We start from the raw sequence: 18,625 nt of genomic DNA, 5'->3' as shown, positions 1-18,625 counted from the left end.
AGAGCATTAGCCAAGGCCCCTAAGGGCCAGAAGATAACCAGGCCCCTGTGTGAAGGAAAAGGTTTTCCCAGACGGGTGGATAGGTGGCCCTTGCCCTGTGGGGTGAATGAAAGGGCCCCATTTTTAGCTGCTGCTATCTTTCCTGGTGTGTGTGTGTGTGTGTGTGTGACCTTCAAGGCTGTGACCTCAGAAATCTGGGCCTAGAGACCTGATCATACTTGGTACAGCTGAGCAATTACTGGACTATGAACAGTGTGACACTTTCTTCTAGCAAAGGCACAAGGTTTCTAAGAGAAAGACATCTGTCTGCTTTCTTGCAGGCTCAAGGAGCCGAGAGTCAGATGTGCCCTAATTTGGGAAGGGAACAGCCCTGAGTTTACTTTTGCCTACTTATGGAATGGAGTCTGAAGAGCTTCATTTCCAAGGACTAATTAAACCAGGGCTGCTGGAGAAATTCCACTATACAGTGGAAAGAGGGTGGCCTGGGGAGTCAGAAGGCCTGGGCCTGCCACTTTGCTGGTCGCCTCGGGCAAGTCACTGAACACACCTGTAAAATGGGCTTAATTAATTGATAGAACTGTTAGCAACATGAATGAAAAAACATGTGTGCCAGTGCTTTGCAAACTGTAAAGGGCTGTTGCTAAGGGTGTTCTTTCTGTTGTTACCCTTATGTCCACAGGCTCCCGATAGTCCTCCATGGAGCCAAGGGAGAGGGTAGCGGGCAAGGTGAAGGTCGCAGAACTGGCTGCAGCAATGTGCACGGAGGAGCCTCGCCAACTCCGGGGCTGTATTCTGTCCACAAGGTGAGAACGGAGGTGCCGGGAGAGAGAGGAGAAGGCCAGTGTCAGAGGAAGATCTGCCCGGTCTAGCACTGCATGGGGACTAGCTTTAGCATCAGTGCTTCTTTCGAGATCCCCTTAGATCAGTAGTCCCCAAGGTTCTGTCACCAGGGACCGGTTTCATGGGAGACAAATTTTCCAAGGACCAGGTAGGGGGATGGCTTGGGGATGATTCAAGCACATTACACTTATTGTGCGCTTTATTTCTATTATTATTACATCGGCTCCACCTCAGATCATCAGGCATTAGACCTCAGAGACCTGCCTTACTCAGATGATTCTGTGTTTGCATCAGTGGGAGCAGCATAAAAGGCAGGTGATGCCTCAAGGCTGGGCAGGTGGCCCCACGAGGACAGGGCTTTGGCCTGCCTTGTCTCCTGTGGCACCCCAGTGCCTAGGGCAGTGCCTGGCATGTGATGGTGGTCAATACATGTCTTGTTGAATGAATAAATGAGCTTGGATGTAGACACTTCTCCAGACCTATCTCCCCACCCTACTTGACCTCCTATGAGACCGTCTTTACTGGCCTTTGACCTCATCCCATCTGAGTAGGCTGGGGACCTGGTTTCAGATCCTAGTTGTGATCACAGTGCTGCTCTGGCAAACTGCCCCTGGGATCCAGGAGGGCAGCCGTGGCAGAAGAACCAAGGGAGGGTGCTCGGTGCTAAGGGTCCCAAAAATGCCTGCAGCACCGTCCAGTCCCCGATCATCAGGGGGTGGCATGGAAGGGGGAGGTCATTCCCAGGTGCTGAAGGAGGCTGGCACTCCTTGCGGAAATGCCTAAGGCCAGAGTGTCTGGAAGCCCATAGTCCGCAGAGCAGCGGGCTTGCCAGACACACTCTGAGTGAGGTTAAAAGTGGGTTGGTCCCCGCATTCAGCCCCGTTCGCTGCACAGTTCAATATGGCCCGTCTCTAGAGACACATGGAGGCTCTGACACTGGCTTGGCACTTAGCCCCTCCCTTCCTATGCTGTACAAACCCGGTGTGGGGGCCTTCTCTCAGTGAAAAGGTCCCATCGCTCACCCCCCTGCCTCCCACCAGGTGGGTCTCCTGGCTTCTGCCTGTCCCAGGGTCTTGGGATGTGGATGTGGAGTGTACCAGGTCAGGGGATGAACTTCTTGGGGCACCCACAGTACAGCGGATTACCTGTTTGTGTACACAGAGATGGAGGGGGTGGTCACCATGGCCGGAAGGCTCCCGGGTAGTCTCCCCAGCAGGAGGGCGACCTGCACATGCTCTGCAGCTTGCAGCAGCTGGGACACTGTGGCCATCTGGAAAAGGAAGCAGGGGACCAGTGCTGTGGGCTGGTCTCCATATACCCCCTCTGGCTGCTGCCACCAAGCTCATTGGGCCTTCAGCAGGAGCAAGGCAGAGACTCGGATGGGGTGCACCGCACCAAGCACCTGGTGCTGTAGGGAGTCAGGCATGAGCACCGAGAAGATTCCAAGCTCTACGAGCAGGTGCTTTGACCACCCTGTTTGGCAGACGGGGAGACAGAGGAACAGACAGGGTGGTGACTTGTGGAGGCCACGCCTTGATCAGGGGGAGCCGCAGAACCGCAGGGAGGCTCACTGTGTGCCTGCCTCTGCTGCTCCCCTGGACCCTGAGGTCCACCCTCAGCCCAGGTCTCATTCGAGGGGAAATGGAAAGTCATAGGCAGAGCCATTGCGTGGAGTCAACCAGGCTCAAACTCCTCCCCCCACCCCGCTCAAGCCTGGAGTGAAGATGCGGCCTTGCTGAAGCCAAGGCAGGCGTGAGGGCCAGGAGGGCTTGACATTTGTGCGGAGTTCCTATCAGCACAGATCATGTGTGCATGTGTACGTACATCTGATACATGTGTGAATGTGGGTATGTGCGTGTCGTGTGTGAATATAAGTATTTGAGTGTGTTTATGTGGGTATGTAAACACACTGAAATACTTATATGAGTGTGTTTATGTGGGTATGCACTGGAGAAGGGAATGGCAAACCACTTCAGTATTCTTGCCTTGAGAACCCCATGAACAGCATGAAAAGGCAAAAGGATAGGACACTGAAAGATGAACTCCCCAGGTTGGTAGGGGCCCAATATGCTACTGGAGATCAGTGGGGCAATAACTCCAGAAAGAATGAAGAGACGGAACCAAAGCAAAAACAACACCCAGTTGTGGGTGTGACTGGTGATGGAAGTAAAGTCCAGTGCTGTAAAGAGGAATATTGCACAGGAACCTGGAATGTTAGGCAAATTGGATATGGTCAAACAGGAGATGGCAAGAGTGAACTAAAATGGACCGGAATGGGTGAATTTAACTCAGATGACCATTATATCTACTACTGTGGGCAAGAATCCCTTAGAAGAAATGGAGTAGCCATCACAGTCAACAAAAGAGTCCAAAATGCAGTACATGGGTGCAATCTCAAAAACGACAGAATGATCTCTGTTCGTTTCCAAGGCAAACCATTCAATATCACAGTAATCCAAGTCTATGCCCTGACCAGTAATGCTGAAGAAACTGAAGTTGAATGGTTCTATGAAGACCTACAAGACCTTCTAGAACTAGCACCCAAAAAAGATGTTCTTTTCATTATAGGGAACTGGAATGCAAAAGTAGGAAATCAAGAAATACCTGGAGTAATAGGCAAATTTGGCCTTGGAGTACAGAATGAAGCAGGGCAAAGGCTAATAGAGTTTTGCCAAGAGAATGCACTGGTCATAGCAAACACCCTCTTCCAGCAACACAAGAGAAGACTGGACATCACCTGATGGTCAATACTGAAATCTGATTGATTATATTCTTTGCAGTCAAAGATGGAGAAGCTCTATACAGTCAGCAAAAACAAGATCAGGAGCTGACTATGGCTCAGATCATGAATTCCTTATTGCCAAATTCAGACTTAAATTAAAGAAAGTAGTGAAAACCACTAGACCATTCAGGTATGACCTAAGTCAAATTCCTTACCATTATACAGTGGAAGTGAGAAATAGATTCGAGGGATTAGATCTGATAGAGTACCTGAAGAACTATGGATGGAGGTTCGTGACATTGTATAGGAGGCAGGGATCAAGACCATCCCCAAGAAAAAGAAATGCAAAAAGGCAAAATGGCTGTCTGAGGAGGCCTTACAAATAGCTGAGAAAAGAAGAGAAGCAAAGGCAAAGGAGAAAAGGAAAGATATACTCATTTGAATGCAGAGTTCCAAAGAATAGAAAGGAGAGGTAAGAAAGCCTTCCTCAGTGATCAGTGCAAGTAAATAGAGGAAAACAATAAAATAGGAAAGACTAGAGATTTCTTCAAAAAAATTAGAGATACCAAGGGAACATTTCATGCAAAGCTGGGTTCAATAAAGGACAGAAATGGTATGGACCTAACAGAAGCAGAAGATATTAAAGAGGAGGTGGCAAGAATACACAGAAGAACTGTACAAAAAAGATCTTCACGAACCAGATAATCGCGATGGTATGATCACTCCCCTGGAGCCAGACATCCTGGAATGTAAAGTCAAGTGGGCCTTAGGAAGCATCACTATGAACAAAGCTGGTGGAGGTGATGGAATTCCAGTTGAACTATTTCAAAGCCTAAAAGATGATGCTGTGAAAGTGCTGCATTCAATATGCCAGCAAATTTGGAAAACTCAGCAGTGGCCACAGGACTGGAAAAGGTCATTTCATTCCAGTCCCAAAGAAAGACAATGCCAAAGAATGCTCAAACTACTGCACAATTGCACTCATCTCACACGCTAGTAAAGTAATGCTCAAAATTCTCCAAGCCAGGCTTCAGCAATACGTGAACCGTGAGCTTCCAGATCTTCAAGCTGGTTTTAGAAAAGGCAGAGGAACCAGAGATCAAATTGCCAACATCTGCTGGATCATCAAAAAAGCAAGAGAGTTCCAGAAAAACATCTATTTCTGCTTTATTGACTACACCAAAACCTTTGACTGTGGATCACAACAAACTGGAAAATTCTGAAAGAGATGGGCATACCAGACCACCTGACCTGCCTCTTCAGAAATCTGTATGGAGGTCAAGAAGCAACAGTTAGAACCTGATGTGAAACAACAGACTGGTTCCAAATCAGGAAAGGAGTATGTCAAGACTGTATGTTGTCACCATGCTTATTTAACTTATATGTGGAGTACATCATGTACTCTGGCGGGCTGGAGGAAGCACAAGCTGGAATCAAGATCGCCAGGAGAAATATCAATAACCTCAGATATGCAGATGACACCGCCCTTATGGCAGAAAGTGAAGAAGAACTAAAGAGCCTCTTGATGAAAGTGACAAAGGAGAGTGAAAAAGTTGGCTTAAAACTCAACATTCAGAAAACTAAGATCATGGCATCTAGTCCCATCACTTCATGGCAAATAGATGGGGAAACAGTGGCAGACTTTATTTTTTTGGGCTCCAAAATCACTGCAGATGGTAACCACAGCCATGAAATTAAAAGATGCTTGCTCCTTGGAAGAAAAGTTATGACCAACCTAGATAGCATATTAAAAAGCAGAGACATTACTTGACCAACAAAGATCTGTCTAGTCAAAGCTATGGTTTTTCCAGTAGTCATGTATGGATGTGAGAGTTGGACTACAAAGAAAGCTGAGCACCGAATAATTGATGCTTTTGAACTGTGGTGTTGGAGAAGACTCTTGAGAGTCCCTTGAACAGCAAGGAGATCCAGCCAGTCCATTCTAAAGGAGATCAGTCCTGGGTGTTCATTGGAAGGACTGATGTTGAAGCTGAAACTCCAATAATTTGGTCACCTGATGTGAAGAACTGACTCATTTGAAAAGACCCTGATGATGGGAAAGATTGAAGGCAGGAGGAGAAGGGGACGACAGAGGATGAGATGGTTGAATGGCATCACCGACTCAATGGAGATGAGTTTGAGTAAGCTCCCGGAGTTGGTGATGGACAGGGAGGCCTGGCGTGCTGCGGTTCATGGGGTTGCAAAGAGTTGGACACAACTCAGTGACTGAACTGAACTGAATTGATGTGCGTATGTGTGAGTGGAAGTGTGTGGATGTGTGTCTGAGTAGATGTGGCTTGAGGGTGTGGGAGTATAAATATCTGTGCATGAATGAGTGTGTATGTATGTGATTTTGTGTGTGATTGCAACTACATGTGAGAGTCTGTGTGTGTGGACTGTGTAGCTGAATGTGAAGGCATGAGTGTGTGCTTTGAGGTATACGTGAAAGTGTAAGTGATGGCTCTCAGTGTGTGTGAATGTGTGTGTGTATGTGCGGTCGTGTTTGTGCATGTAATAAGTGTGTGGGTGTGTGTTTGAGTGTGCCTGTGTGGCCACCGTGAGAATGGAATGGGGGTACAACCCAGTAAAGGGCTGTGCAGCAGCAGGAGGTGGGTTTTGTGTCTCCGTCCTGATGACGCACTGGAACGACCTCTCTCCTAAAGATGCTCTGTGTCCTTGGCTGAGGGAACCCAGAGTTCAGACTTGTAAGAGTGAGCATACGATCTCTCCAGTCGGATGAAGCAGAGCGTGTCAGCTTACTACAGGTGAGGAGATGAGGCTATAGGAAGTGTCCTTGCCCACGGCACAAGGCTTGTACATGACGAAGGCAGAGTTCCAACTCAGGCCACCTCGTTTGAAGCCTGTGCTCAGCCTGTGGCACCACGCCACCTCCCAGGAGCTCCTGTCAGCTCCTAGAAGGGCCTTTAACCGCCACACCTCAGTTTCCTCATCTGCACGATGTGGAGAAGGATCCGCCTAGAAACGCTGGTGTGAGCTGGGCATATGGTTAGCATGAGGTCCACATCTGGGCCGGGATACCCACCTGGCTGCCATTGGCCTGTGCAGGCTCTTCTGACTGGTCCCTCAGGGAAGCTTCCAGCACATTACCCACAGCCTGGAGCAGGTCCCTGGTGGCCGCCTGGCGCCTCCAGTCCTCAGGATGGGCCTCGGCACTCACTGCCAGCAGGCCCTCACTGGCGCGCTGCAGAGCCCAGCCGGCCTCCCGCTGGCTCACCCAGGGGAGGAGGAAGAACACCATGAGGCCCTGTCTGGAGCAGACCACCCCCTGAACCCCCCCAGGGACCAGCACTGCGGTGGAAGGGAGCACGTGGGGACTCAAGCCAGGGGAAATCTGGGCCAGGCCCGTCACACAAGCTGCCTGTGTCAGGGACTGGAGGCCAGGTGTTCCTTCCCTGCCGTGTGCTCAGTTCCTTCAGGACAGTAGCCTTCTCCATCTCAGCGTCTTTCCCAGAGTGCCTTGCACAATGCCCAGCACATAGTAGGCATTCAGTAAACATTCACTGACTGGGGACAGCTGGCTGGCTGGCTGACTGGCCAGACACAGCACTTATTCCAATTTTGTAATCATATATGTACTTGTGAAGTTATTTGTTCAGTATCTGGTCACCCCAGAGGTCTAAAAGTGCCATGAAGGCACAGGCCATGTCTATGGGGTTTGCTGCTGGATTTTCTATGAATTGCATAGTACCTGGCACATACTAGGCATTTAGGGAGCATTTGTTAAAGGAATGAATAAATTAACACATGGATAAATGAATGAAAGGTCAGGAATATATATTTATAGATGTGTACACATAGAACGGATGCACGAGAAAATGGATGTGTTAAGTGGGAAGAGTGATCAGGGTCCCAGAAATAAAGGTCAGGACTTAGTGGATGGGAACTACTCACCTGGGCCAAGGGCGTGAGCTCCTCACTGCGCTGGGTCACCTCTTTCAGCACCTCAGCCAGCCCCTGCACCCTCTGCATGTCCCCTCTGGTGACCCTGACCACAGACAGTGACCCCAGGATACGTTCTCTGACCTTGGAAAAGACAAAAGAAGGTGGGGGAAGTAATGTGATTCCAGTGGCTTGATGAGGCTGTCCCAGAAAGATCTGAGGTCTGAGAAAGTGACCAGAAAAGTGACCAGGCTCGTGTGGGGTCTTCCAAAGCTGATAAATCTCTGTTTGTCTCCTAGGATGTATGGTAGGCAGAATGATAGCCTCCCAAAGATAGGCACACCCTAGTCCCTGAAACCTGTGCATATGTTACTCACATGATAAGAGACACTTGGGCAGAATCTCTGTGGAGGTTTGATTAAATTAAGGATTCTGAGATGGGGAGAGTATGCTGTACTTACCAGGTGGGACCAGTATAATTACAGGGGTTCCTGTGATTTTTTTCTCCTTTGTTTATTTTTTTCAAACTTTTAACTTTCTATTTTGAATCAGGGTATAGCCTGTTAACAATGTTGTGATAGTTTCGGGTGAATGGTGAAAGGACGCAGCCATACATATACACGGATCCATTCTCCCCTCAAGCCCCCCTCCCCTCCAGGCTGCCACATAGCACTGAGCAGAGTTCCCTGTGCTGTGCAGTAGGTCCTTGTTGGCTATCCACAGCAGTGTGTACTTGACCTTCCCAAACTCCGCAACTTTCCCTTCCCCCTCCAGCGTTTTCTGAGTCTTCATGGGGGTCTTTAAAAGAGGGAGCTAGGAGGGTCAGAGTCGGAGAAGGAGATGTGATGGTGGAGGCAGAGGTGGCAGAGAGGGAGACGGAAGACAGGAGGAGAAGGGGGAGGCAGTGGAGGGAGGAGGTTTGAAGTGCTGGTGTTGAAAATGGAACAGGCAACGTGGGCAGCTTCTAGAAGCTGGAAAAGCCAATAGATGGATTCTTGCCTGTAGCCTCCAGACAGCTCACAGCCCTGCCAACACCTTGGCTTTAGCCCCAGCGAAACTTGTTTCCTTCACACTCCTGACCTCCAGAATGGTAAGATAAGACATTTGTGTCATTTTAAGTCATGAAGTTTATGGTTATTTGTTACAGCAGCAGGAGGAAACTAATACAGGATGTCTCAAGCTTTTTCCAGTTCTTCAAATCAAATCCGTAAAATCTGGCATTATTTTAAAACAAATGGTCTCATTGTGACTCAAATGGCGTGAAATTCAGAAACTGGCTTACTGTGATGGCTCAGTGTGGGTGGGAGAGCTTGTTGCAAGTGTAGGTCCCTGTGTGCTTTGGGGGGCAGTGGGGACAAGGCTCCCTCCAGTCCCCCCGCCAACTCCAGCTTTAAGCCAGAGCTCTTGGAGCATCTGGGGGAACATGCTTTCTAAGCCCTAGCGAGGGGCTGGCCAGGGGCTGGCTTTGGTTGAGGCAGATAAAACCTAAGAATATAATTTTAGCACCGCCCCATCGAACTTTCTGTGTTGATAGAAATGTTCTGTCCTTGTGCTTGTCCAGTAACATAGCCGCTTGCCAAATGTAACTACATATTAAGCCCTTGGAATGTGGCTAGTGCAACGAGAGAACTGGATTTTTAACTTTATTTCATTAAAATACATTTTAATTTAAAAATAGGTGGCCAGATATGGCTTATAGCAACCATCTGGGAGAATACAAATAGAGGTGAACTCTCGCTCTCACCCTCCTGTCCCGCTTGCTACTCACAACTTGCTCATCTAATCGCCTAACAGTTTTTCAGGCTTCCCTGGTGGCTCAGTGATAAAGAACTCACCTGCCAATGCAAGAGACGAGGGTTCTATCCCTGGGTCAGGAAGGAACCCCTAGAGAAAGAAATGGCAACCCACTCCAGTTTTCTTGCCTGGGAGATCCCATGGACAGAGGAGCCTGGCAGGCAACAGTCCATGGAGTTGCAAAGAGTCAGACACAACTGAGCAACTGAAAAACAACAGCTGCAGAGTCTGAGTGTGTCTGCTGCCCGCCAGGCTTCCATTTGGGCTACAACTTGGGTAGAGGGAAGAATAGGCCTGTCTGTGAGGGGACTCATATCAGAATGTTCTGGGGGGAAACTCAGGTGGGTAATGGATGATCTCACATTTGCCTCTGCACATCTTCCCCATCCGTGGTCGCCATCCTGGAGGCTGCCTACGTGGAGATGCCAGTGGCTGCTGGGCCTCTGGCCTGTGGATTCATTCGCAGGAGATGAGCGGGCAGGAGGAGAGAGTGGGAGGCTTTGTTGCAGGCACCCTCCCCGCCAGGGTTGCCGGCCTCATCCTTCAAAACCACCACTCCTACCAGGGGGCCCCCTCCACACACAGCTGCCCCTTCAGGATGCTGGTCACTTCAGGGTGAGCCCCTGGGGTCCTGTGTCCTCTCTCGTTTGTTTCTGAAACTTTGCCCCCAGTTTTCTCAACAGAGCCCTTCTTAAAGTCTCCTCCATTGCCCAATGAGAGCTTGACATCTGTCTCCCACCAGGACCCCAGTATTTCATGAGGAGACCTAGGGTCAGGCCATGTAGTCCATGTGCTTAGGATCGTAGGGCATCCAAAAGGAAGTTCCCTTCCAAAGGGAAGCATGTAAGTCATGCTCAGGGTGAATGAGAGCCAGGAGGCATTGTGTGCATGTGTGTTGGGGCCGGGGGGCTAAGTGGGGAGAAAGGCTGGGGGGAGAGGGCTGGAGGTGGGCAGGGGAAGAGCCAACCTGGGGTTGTTCCTGTCTTCACTACCTGCTGGAAATGTGGACCTGGGAAAGCTGCTCACATCCTCTGCAATGTGCTCAGCGCTCTCATGCAAACCCTTCAGGGTCCAGAGGAGTCTGTCCTCTGTCCCCCACACCCAGCAGGTGTGTGTGACGCTGTGTGTGGTGAGTGCAGGTAGATGCCTAGGAGCATGCACTGGGAGTGGAAGTAACCATGCCTTCTGCCAGAGTTGTTTATACTAGGTTGTATCACATGGAATAGCCATATTCATGAATTAAAGCTGTTTGAATGTTGGCAGTTTTCCTGTGATTTGACTCATAGCTACAGTGAATGTAATTCTGAACATTCACCACAACCTTGTAAGGAAAATACTATTATTGTCCCTGTTTTCCAGATGGGAAAACTGAGGCTTAGAGAATTTCAGTCTTGGGCCTGACAATAGAAATGGTAAGTAACAGAGGTGGGACAGCATCAAACCATGAACCGTATGACCAAGACGGGGTAACTTTTCTCCTCTGGGCTTCAGTTTCATCCCCTTCCTGATGCGAAGAACTGGCTCATTGGAAAAGACCCTGATGATGGGAAAGATTGAAGTGGGAGAAGGGGACAACAGAGGACGAGATGGTTGGATGGCATCACCGACTCAATGGACATGAATTTGAGTAAGCTCTGGGAGTTGGTGATGGACAGGGAAGCCTGGTGTGCTGCAGTCTGTGGGATCACATAGAGTCGGACATGACTGTGCAACTGAACTGAATTGAATAGGAAGAGACGGGAGTAGTACCCTCTAAATTCCCTCCCACCCTAGAAACCTGTGGTTCCATGAAGCTGAGCAGAGAAAGGTTGCTTTCATTTTATGTCACTCACTGAAAGTACTGGAAAAGAGACATGACATCAACTTGGGAGACACCAAAGATTTCCCCACGGATCCATGGACCCCACTCCCCTCCCCAAATGGCTGCATGCAGACCCCAGGGCCCCAACAAAAGGACAGAGGAGTCCATCAGGAGCACCTTGTGTCTGGTGTCCACTCTCGGCAGCTGCCTGGAGCCCAGCCTCTGGTCCAGTACGGATGACACGGCCCTGGCCAGCTGGAAGAGCTGCTCAGGGCCATGCCCGCCCTGCAGAATGGCGGTGACATTGTCCCACACTGTGGCCTGGAATGCTTCCTCCTCCACACAGGTGTGTCCAGGTCCCACCTAACAGGAGACCAGAGATGTGCTCAGAGCAGGAGGACCTCAACCCACCAGTTCTTGTTCTAGAACCTGGAACCTGAAGGCCCAGCCTGCATATGGTGAAGCAGAGTAGGGCTGGATGGCTTTACCTGGCATGAGCACTCCCCCCAGGGCTTGAGGGCAGTGGACCCACTTGTGCTGATGGCCACCTGAAGCAAATCTCGGGCAGGCCATGACTTCACCTCTCGTTGTTCTCCTCATTGTGCCCTCAGGTCTTTCCATCCACCTGGCTCCTCACCTTTGAAACTGACTTGAAATTTTATCCAACCTCTTCCTTATAGACGTAGTGGCTGATCTTGGTCCTCCTTCCTCTGAACTCTGAAGGCACTGGTCTAATTCATCTCTAGGTTCTTCTGCCCCCACCTCCCTCAGGTACCCCACCCCACATCCCCTGGATCCTTCCCTTGTACTGGCCACTAGTCATAAGATCTACAAAGGGAGAGAACAGGTCTGTTTTGCCCATGGCTGTATCCCCAGGACCAGGCATGTGGTAGGTGCTCTGTAAATATATGTTGAAGGAATGAATGAATAAACCCTCATACAGTCATGCCCTTGGCTCATTTCAACCCCACCACCCTCTTGATGAAGTTCAGACAAGTCAAGAAGTTATCTCAGGGACTTTCCTGGTGGTCCACTGGTTAAGAATCTGTCCTGCAATGCAGAAGACATGGGTTCAGTCCCTGGTTGGGGAACTAAGATCCTGCATGCCATGGGGCAAATAAGCCTGTGCACCACAACTAGAGAGTCCATGCACCACAATGAAAGATTCTACATGATGCAACCAAGATCCCACATGCCACAAGTAAGACCCAACACAGCCAAGCAAATAGATAAACTAATTAAAAAAAAACAAAAAAGAACTTGTCTCAGTAGAGGAACAGTGGCTACCACTCACCTTAACCACTGCCTGGGTCTGCTGTCTCCCCCCCACGTGATTGGAGACAGAAATGACCACTGTCAGCATGAAGTCATTGTTTTCTTTTCCAAGTGGCAGGTAAACTGATGGGAGGGCAGGTTCAGGGCCACAGTGTAGACAGGAACCTGGCAAATGGACATTGAATAATTAAGGGGGCATTCCCAGGTCTCAGGGTGACTGTAAGTCCACCAAGGTAGAGCCTAATGACAAGGACACAAAAGCCACAGCTCGTGAGGTCACGGCAGGGACTCTGGACTCCATACTTCCCGGGAGAAGACAGAGTTTATGCTGATCCACTGTCCTCCCTAAGAAATCACCTGCTTCTATGACTTTGGAATAGCTGTATATTGTCACCCTGCTTATTTAACTTATATACAGAGTACATCATGCGAAATGCCAGTCTGGATGAAGCACAAGCTGGAATCAAGATTGCAGGGAGAAATAGCAATAACCTCAGACATGCAGATGACACCACCCTTATGGCAGAAAGTGAAGAGGAACTAAAGAGCCTCTTGATGAAGGTGAAAGAGGAGAGTGAAAAAGATGGCTTAAAACTCAACATTCAAAAAATGAAGATCATGGCATTCAGTCCCATCACTTCATGGCAAATAGATGGGAAACAATGGAAACAGTGAAAGACGTTATTTTCTTGGGCTCCGAAATCACTGCAGATGGTGACCGCAGCCATAAGTTAAAAGACACTTACTCCTTGGAAGAAAAGCTAAGACAAAACTAGACAGCATATTAAAAAGCAGAGACATTACTTTGCCGACAAAGGTCTGTCTAGTCAAGGCTATGATATTTTCTGTAGTCATGTGTGGATGTTAGAGTTGGACTATAAAGAAAGCTGAGCGCCAAAGAATTGATGCTTTTGAACTGTGATGTTGGAAAAGACTCTCGAGAGTCCCTTGGACAGCAAGGAGATCCAACCAGTCCGTCCTAAAGGAAATCAGTTCTGAATATTCATTGGAAGGACTGATGTTGAAGCTGAGTCTCCAGTACTTTGGCCACCTGATGCGAAGAACTGACTCATTTGAAAAGACCCTGATGCTGGGAAAGATTGAAGGCAGGAAGAGAAGGGGACGACAGAGGATGAGATGGTTGGATAGTGTCGCTGACTCGATGGATATGAGTTTGAGCAAGCTCTGGGAGTTGGTGATGGACAGGGAAGCCTAGCGTGCTGCAGTCCATGGGGTTGCAAAGACTCGGACACTACTGAGCGACTGAACTGACTGACTGTCCTCCCTAGGAAATCACCTGCTGCTGTGACTTTGGAATAGCCTTACTAGAATCCATGAAGATTTTCAGAAAAACAATCCCCCTCTATAGATTGTTTAGAAAAATTCAAAGTGGTAAACCAAATTACAAAATTAAGGAGAAAGAGGAGCAGAAGGAAAGGAAGATGATCTTAACAACTGATTCAAAGCCTATCCAAACTCCCTCAAATATTACTTCCTGTATAAAGGTCTTCCCAGGCTGCTCTATCTAAAACAGTGCCTCCCATGCTGTGTCTTTGTTTACCAACTGTCTCCACCACTGATTATAAGTACAGTGAGGTCAGAGACTTTCTCTATTTTGTTCATTACTGTATATATAGGACCTAGACCAGAGCCCGAAATTCAATATATTTGTTGTAAAAATGAATGAATGAGTGAATTTCCTTTGTATCCTTAAAGGGAACCTGCCTATCATTGGAATCTCTTCATTGTAGCATGCAAACAATCACAAAGTTATTGAATTGCAATTGCCAAATCATTTTTATATTGGTCACGCTTCCCTCCCCCTGCTCACCTGTGTGAGGCGGAAGGAGGAACTATAACAGAATAACCAATCAGAACTGGAGCAGCTGGCCTGGTGTCTTCATTAGGGAGACACAGATTTGAAATGAAATCTACTTACCTTCCTTGAATTGTTTTCCTGCAGGGTCAGACCAAGTCACAGACATGCATTCCACCTCTATTTGAAGGACACCGCTTGATCTGATGATAGCTCCCCTCTACCTTCACCTCGTCAAGGTGTCCAGTTTACATCATTGTGGTGTTTAATGCTAGATACTGGGAAGCCCCCCAGCAACATTCCTGGAGCCTCAGTTTGGAGGATGGTCCCAATCTGACTAGAACATTTTCAAGAGCTCTTGTGAGGGTCATAAAATGCTGAAGTTCGTTGGGAAGACACAAGGACTCAGATAAACCTGCCAAGGACCAGCCACCGCCATTCCAGGCAAGCAGAGGCAACTTGGGTGGCTTGCCTGTCTGCCCTGGAGATGCCCTGTGGCAGTCCTGCGTGGGGGCTACAGTGACAGGACACTGGCCAGGGCATCACGGTGGGGCGGCGTCAGCATGCTCCATCTCCTCCTGTAGACCTTTGCAAGCGATTCTCCTCTCGGCATGCTCTGTGACATCACCCTCTCCCTGTTGCCTCTCCAAAATGGGTCCTAACATCACTGATGATTCTGTAAACTGGGCCGTGTTAGTCCCAAAGAACTCCAGGGGTCAGGGCTCCTCCCGGTGTGTACTAAGGAATGGTGTCCTGGTGGTCATACTTCTGCACACCCTCCTCCTTTTCACCCTTCCCGTGTCCCTCATGCCAGGACAGAGGTCATTTTGGCCTCTATAGTTGCGAGGAGGTACTGATGGGACCTGCTTCTCATGTCGCTGTGGTGTGTGGCTGGGTCAGTGGGCCTGGCATGGGGGTTAAGGGTCATCCTGCAAACCTCTCTCACCCACGGAACACATTTTTTGCAGCTCTCAGAGAGAGACAGGTGCCTGCTCTTGGAGAGGAATGAGCCCAGGAGTGAGGGGTGATGCAGGCCTGAGCCGGTACCTGACTCCAGGCAGAAGCAGTACTCCAGGGGGCCCAGGGCAGCGGAGGCGTTGCAGAAGATGGCGAAGCTCGTCAGGATGGTCCCCTCCTCTGGGGCAACGGTGCAGGTGGGCACCTCCAGGGGAGGCAGGGAGCTGACCACATAGGTGTCCTCCCCGTAGGCACACCCGGTCACTGCTGAGGAGTGAAGACAAAAGGTGTGCTTAGGGGCTGTGGGTGTCACACAAACTCCACCATGGCTCGTGATCTCCTGGGAACTTGTTTAACATGCAGATTCCCAGGCCTTGCTCCAGAGCCTCTCTCTGGAGATTTGGGGGTAAGGCTCAGAAATCTGCATATCTTAACTACTCTACCCCTACCCCTCACACCTCAGGCAGGGCATTCTAGGGTCTCACTCAGCAAAATTGGACAGAGACAGAATCCTAGTCCTGCCATTTACTCTGCATGTGACCCTGGCTTTGACCTTTTTGAGACTCAGTTCCTCATCTATAAAATGGAGCTAATAACAATAGATTCCTCACAGGGCTTTAGTGAGGAGGGAGAATATTGGAAAACAAGACTTTCTCAAGAGACCGAGCTTGAAGGGCCACAATCAGGACCTAGAAAAAGGAAGATCCTACCCCAAACCATGGGCTCCCACAGCACCATGAAGAACCCCAGCTAACCTGCACCAACACCCCGCACCACCTGTTATAATCACCTAGTTTTCAAAAACAGTGCATGCCTGGAAAAGTTGTGTACAGAATTTTAATCAATTAAAATGAATTCCCTGGCCCAGACTTAATTCAGAAGGTTTGGGGTGAACCCAGGAATGTGTAATTTTAAAATAGTACCAGGTTATCCTGGGCAAGTGGCTTATGAGCCACTTTGAAAAATACTGAATCAAAGAAATTCAACTGAAAAGGAATAATCACCCCATTATTTATCTTTCTGAGAATCTGCATTCTTCTGTCCAGTGCTGGTTTAAAGTGAGACGTGCTGAATCACCTGGCAGGATGCATAGACTGCACACCCCGGGACGGTCTGCTTTTACCACCCGTGTTGTGTCGCTCAACATTTACCATGCAGTTGGGAGGCAGACATTTCTGTTGCCCCGCTTGCATGTGAGGAAACAGGCGTAAATCTGTGGCCTAAGGCCTCCCAGTTAGAAGGTGGCAGAGGTGGGATTCACTCCAGAGCCTGTGTATGGTCCCACCCCGCGCTGCTGGCCCTGTTTCAGCACCCCTGGCTTCCTCTCCTTTCACTCTCTGCAGGAGGTGGGGTCTGTGACAAGAGACTGGAGGAGCCTTCCCACCTGTGACTCTGATCCAGGCGGCCGGGCCGTGGATCCTCAGGAAGGAGCTGTTGAGCAGCAGGGTGGAGGTGTTGCTCTGAAGGAGGATTGAAGAACGTGGCCAGAATCCTCGGAGGCTGCAGGCCTCAGGGAGGGGCTCAGCCTGAAAGAGAGCACAGCCCAGGACCCTAAGGCTGCAGCCAGGCCACAGGAGCCCCCTGGACAGTGGCTTCTGAACTGGGGAGGCCTTTCGGATTTGTCTCCGATGGATGGACAGCAGCACTGGCTGTTTCCCCGAGGTCAGCCCAAATGCCCATCCCCAGCGTGTTGGGGTGTCTGTCCTTGGTCAGGTTCCCTGGAAGCAGAGCCTGAGACGAGGGTTTGTGTGCAGGGCATTTTCAAGGGAGGGATCCCAGGGAAAACCAGGAGGGCAGCTGAGGTGGGGAGAAAATGAAATGAGGCAAAGAAGTGGTTTCAGGAGGCATCCTGCTTCATTCAGCCTGGTGTCATGGGGGGCTCTGGAGCATAAGCTGCACCACGGAAATTGTGGCACTCAAAGGCTGGGGGGCTGGCTGTTAGACCCCCATGGTTACGGGCCAGCAGCCTCCCCATAGCACTGGGGGAGGCCTGGATCTGCCTGGTAAGAGGGACGGCTGGGTCTCCCATGGCGTCTGCTGCAATGTTTCCTGTTGGTTTTGCTCCCCTGCATCCTCTCTCTCTGCAAGCCCATACCCCCAGCCCCCGACTCCTACTCCGCTGGCTGAGTGGACTGACCCACTCCCAGCTCAGTCCTGGGCCCGTGACACATTGTCTGGTCAGTCAAAGTGGGAAGACATTTCTGTTTTTGCGAGGCTGCCGGTATCCTCACCTTCTCCAGTGGGGTGTCATCCAAATACCAGCTGAACATGGCTGCTGCTGACTTGTCCCCCATGGTGACCTTCAGCGTAACATCCCTGCTGACGTCCACTGGCCCGCAGTTCTCCTCACAGCTGAAAGGGAGGAGAGAACGGAGCCAGGGAGCTCCTCAGTCTGAGGGGCCACCTTGCCTGGTCCAGTTCTTCTCAAGTTATTTGAGAAGGTAGGAAATGGCCTTTTCTCAAGTGGAAGTGGAATAAAAGCAGCCCCTGCCCCAACCCAAACCGGGGCTTACCCTTGGTCATGGAGATGGAGCAGTTTGTGCCTGCATGAATCCCCACTCCATTCACTGCACAGGATAGCAGTGTGAAAAATGCAGGAGGCTGACAGGCTCCAATCTTGTCCCTGCCACTTATGAAAGGCTACCTCGCGCAAGTCACTTAACCTGTCTGAGCCTCAGTTTCCTTACTTGCAAAGTGAGGGGATGAGAGCTATCAATCTCCATGATTCTTTATAGTTCTAATAATGATCAATTGTTGTTCAGTTGCTAAGTCATGTCTGACTCTTTGTCACCCCATGGACTGCAGCACACCAGGCTCCCCTGTCCTTCAGTATCTCCTGGAGTTTGCTCAAATTCATGTCCATTGAGTCGGTAATGCCATCCAACCATCTCATCCTCTGCCCCCTCGTCTCCTTTTGCCTTCAATTTTTCCCAGTATCAGGGTCTTTTCCAGTGAGTCGGCTCTTCACATCAGGTGACCAATGTATTAGAGCTTCGGCTCCAATGAATGCTATGATTTTGCAGCACACCTGCCATGTCCCACTTTTATTAGCTTATCGAGTGCTGACCATAACCCTATCAGCGCTCCCATATCGCAGATGAGCAAGCCGAGCTCAGAGGGTTTATGTGATTCGTCCTGACTGGGGGATGGAACATGGGCCCATACATCCTGACCTGAGTCTTAGGCCTGCTCTGTGTTATATTCCCTCTCTTAAGTCAATGAGAGTTTGACTCCTGCTGTGTCCAGCCCATGCCCAGTCCTTTCCATGTGAGCTTCATAGTAGCTGAAGAATCTCCCTACTTCTGACCTCTCGTCTACCCTAGAACTAGTGGGCTGGACATTCTCCGTTTGCCCCTGCAGCCTGCTCACCATCAACTCTGTGGCTCTGTGTACCCAGGACTGAGGTCCATAGACTGCATCACCAGGTTCCCACATCCTCTGTCTTCTATTTGGGCCCAGCCGATTGGGAGCACTGGGACAGTTATTCACCACTCTCCCTGCTCCTCACCAAATGGCCTGC

General features: G+C 49.8%; 2 protein-coding genes across 2 annotated transcripts in view; one reads left to right on the top strand and one right to left on the bottom strand.

Moving 5' to 3' along the window:
• PKD1L2 (polycystin 1 like 2) overlaps positions 1-18,625 on the bottom strand; it is a 112,823-nt gene that overhangs the window by 52,827 nt on the left and 41,371 nt on the right. The window contains exons 12-20 of the mRNA XM_043437182.1: positions 17,337-17,457; positions 16,490-16,631; positions 15,196-15,372; positions 12,352-12,497; positions 11,235-11,420; positions 7,475-7,606; positions 6,606-6,788; positions 1,986-2,110; positions 666-792 (exon numbers count right to left, since the gene is read on the bottom strand). Of these exons, the coding sequence (XP_043293117.1) occupies positions 666-792; positions 1,986-2,110; positions 6,606-6,788; positions 7,475-7,606; positions 11,235-11,420; positions 12,352-12,497; positions 15,196-15,372; positions 16,490-16,631; positions 17,337-17,457 (1,339 nt within the window). The remainder of the gene's footprint in view (positions 1-665; positions 793-1,985; positions 2,111-6,605; positions 6,789-7,474; positions 7,607-11,234; positions 11,421-12,351; positions 12,498-15,195; positions 15,373-16,489; positions 16,632-17,336; positions 17,458-18,625) is intronic.
• BCO1 (beta-carotene oxygenase 1) overlaps positions 15,167-18,625 on the top strand; it is an 88,285-nt gene continuing 84,826 nt past the window's right edge. Inside the window, 2 exon segments of the mRNA XM_043436672.1 lie at positions 15,167-15,302; positions 16,449-16,767. The gene's annotated coding sequence lies outside the window, so the exon portion shown is untranslated.

The sequence above is a fragment of the Cervus canadensis genome, chromosome 18 (assembly GCF_019320065.1).
Source record: "Cervus canadensis isolate Bull #8, Minnesota chromosome 18, ASM1932006v1, whole genome shotgun sequence".
NCBI classification, from domain to species: domain Eukaryota; kingdom Metazoa; phylum Chordata; class Mammalia; order Artiodactyla; family Cervidae; genus Cervus; species Cervus canadensis.
Note: the sequence above shows the minus strand (reverse complement) of the source record. Positions and strands in the feature narration are given on the sequence as shown.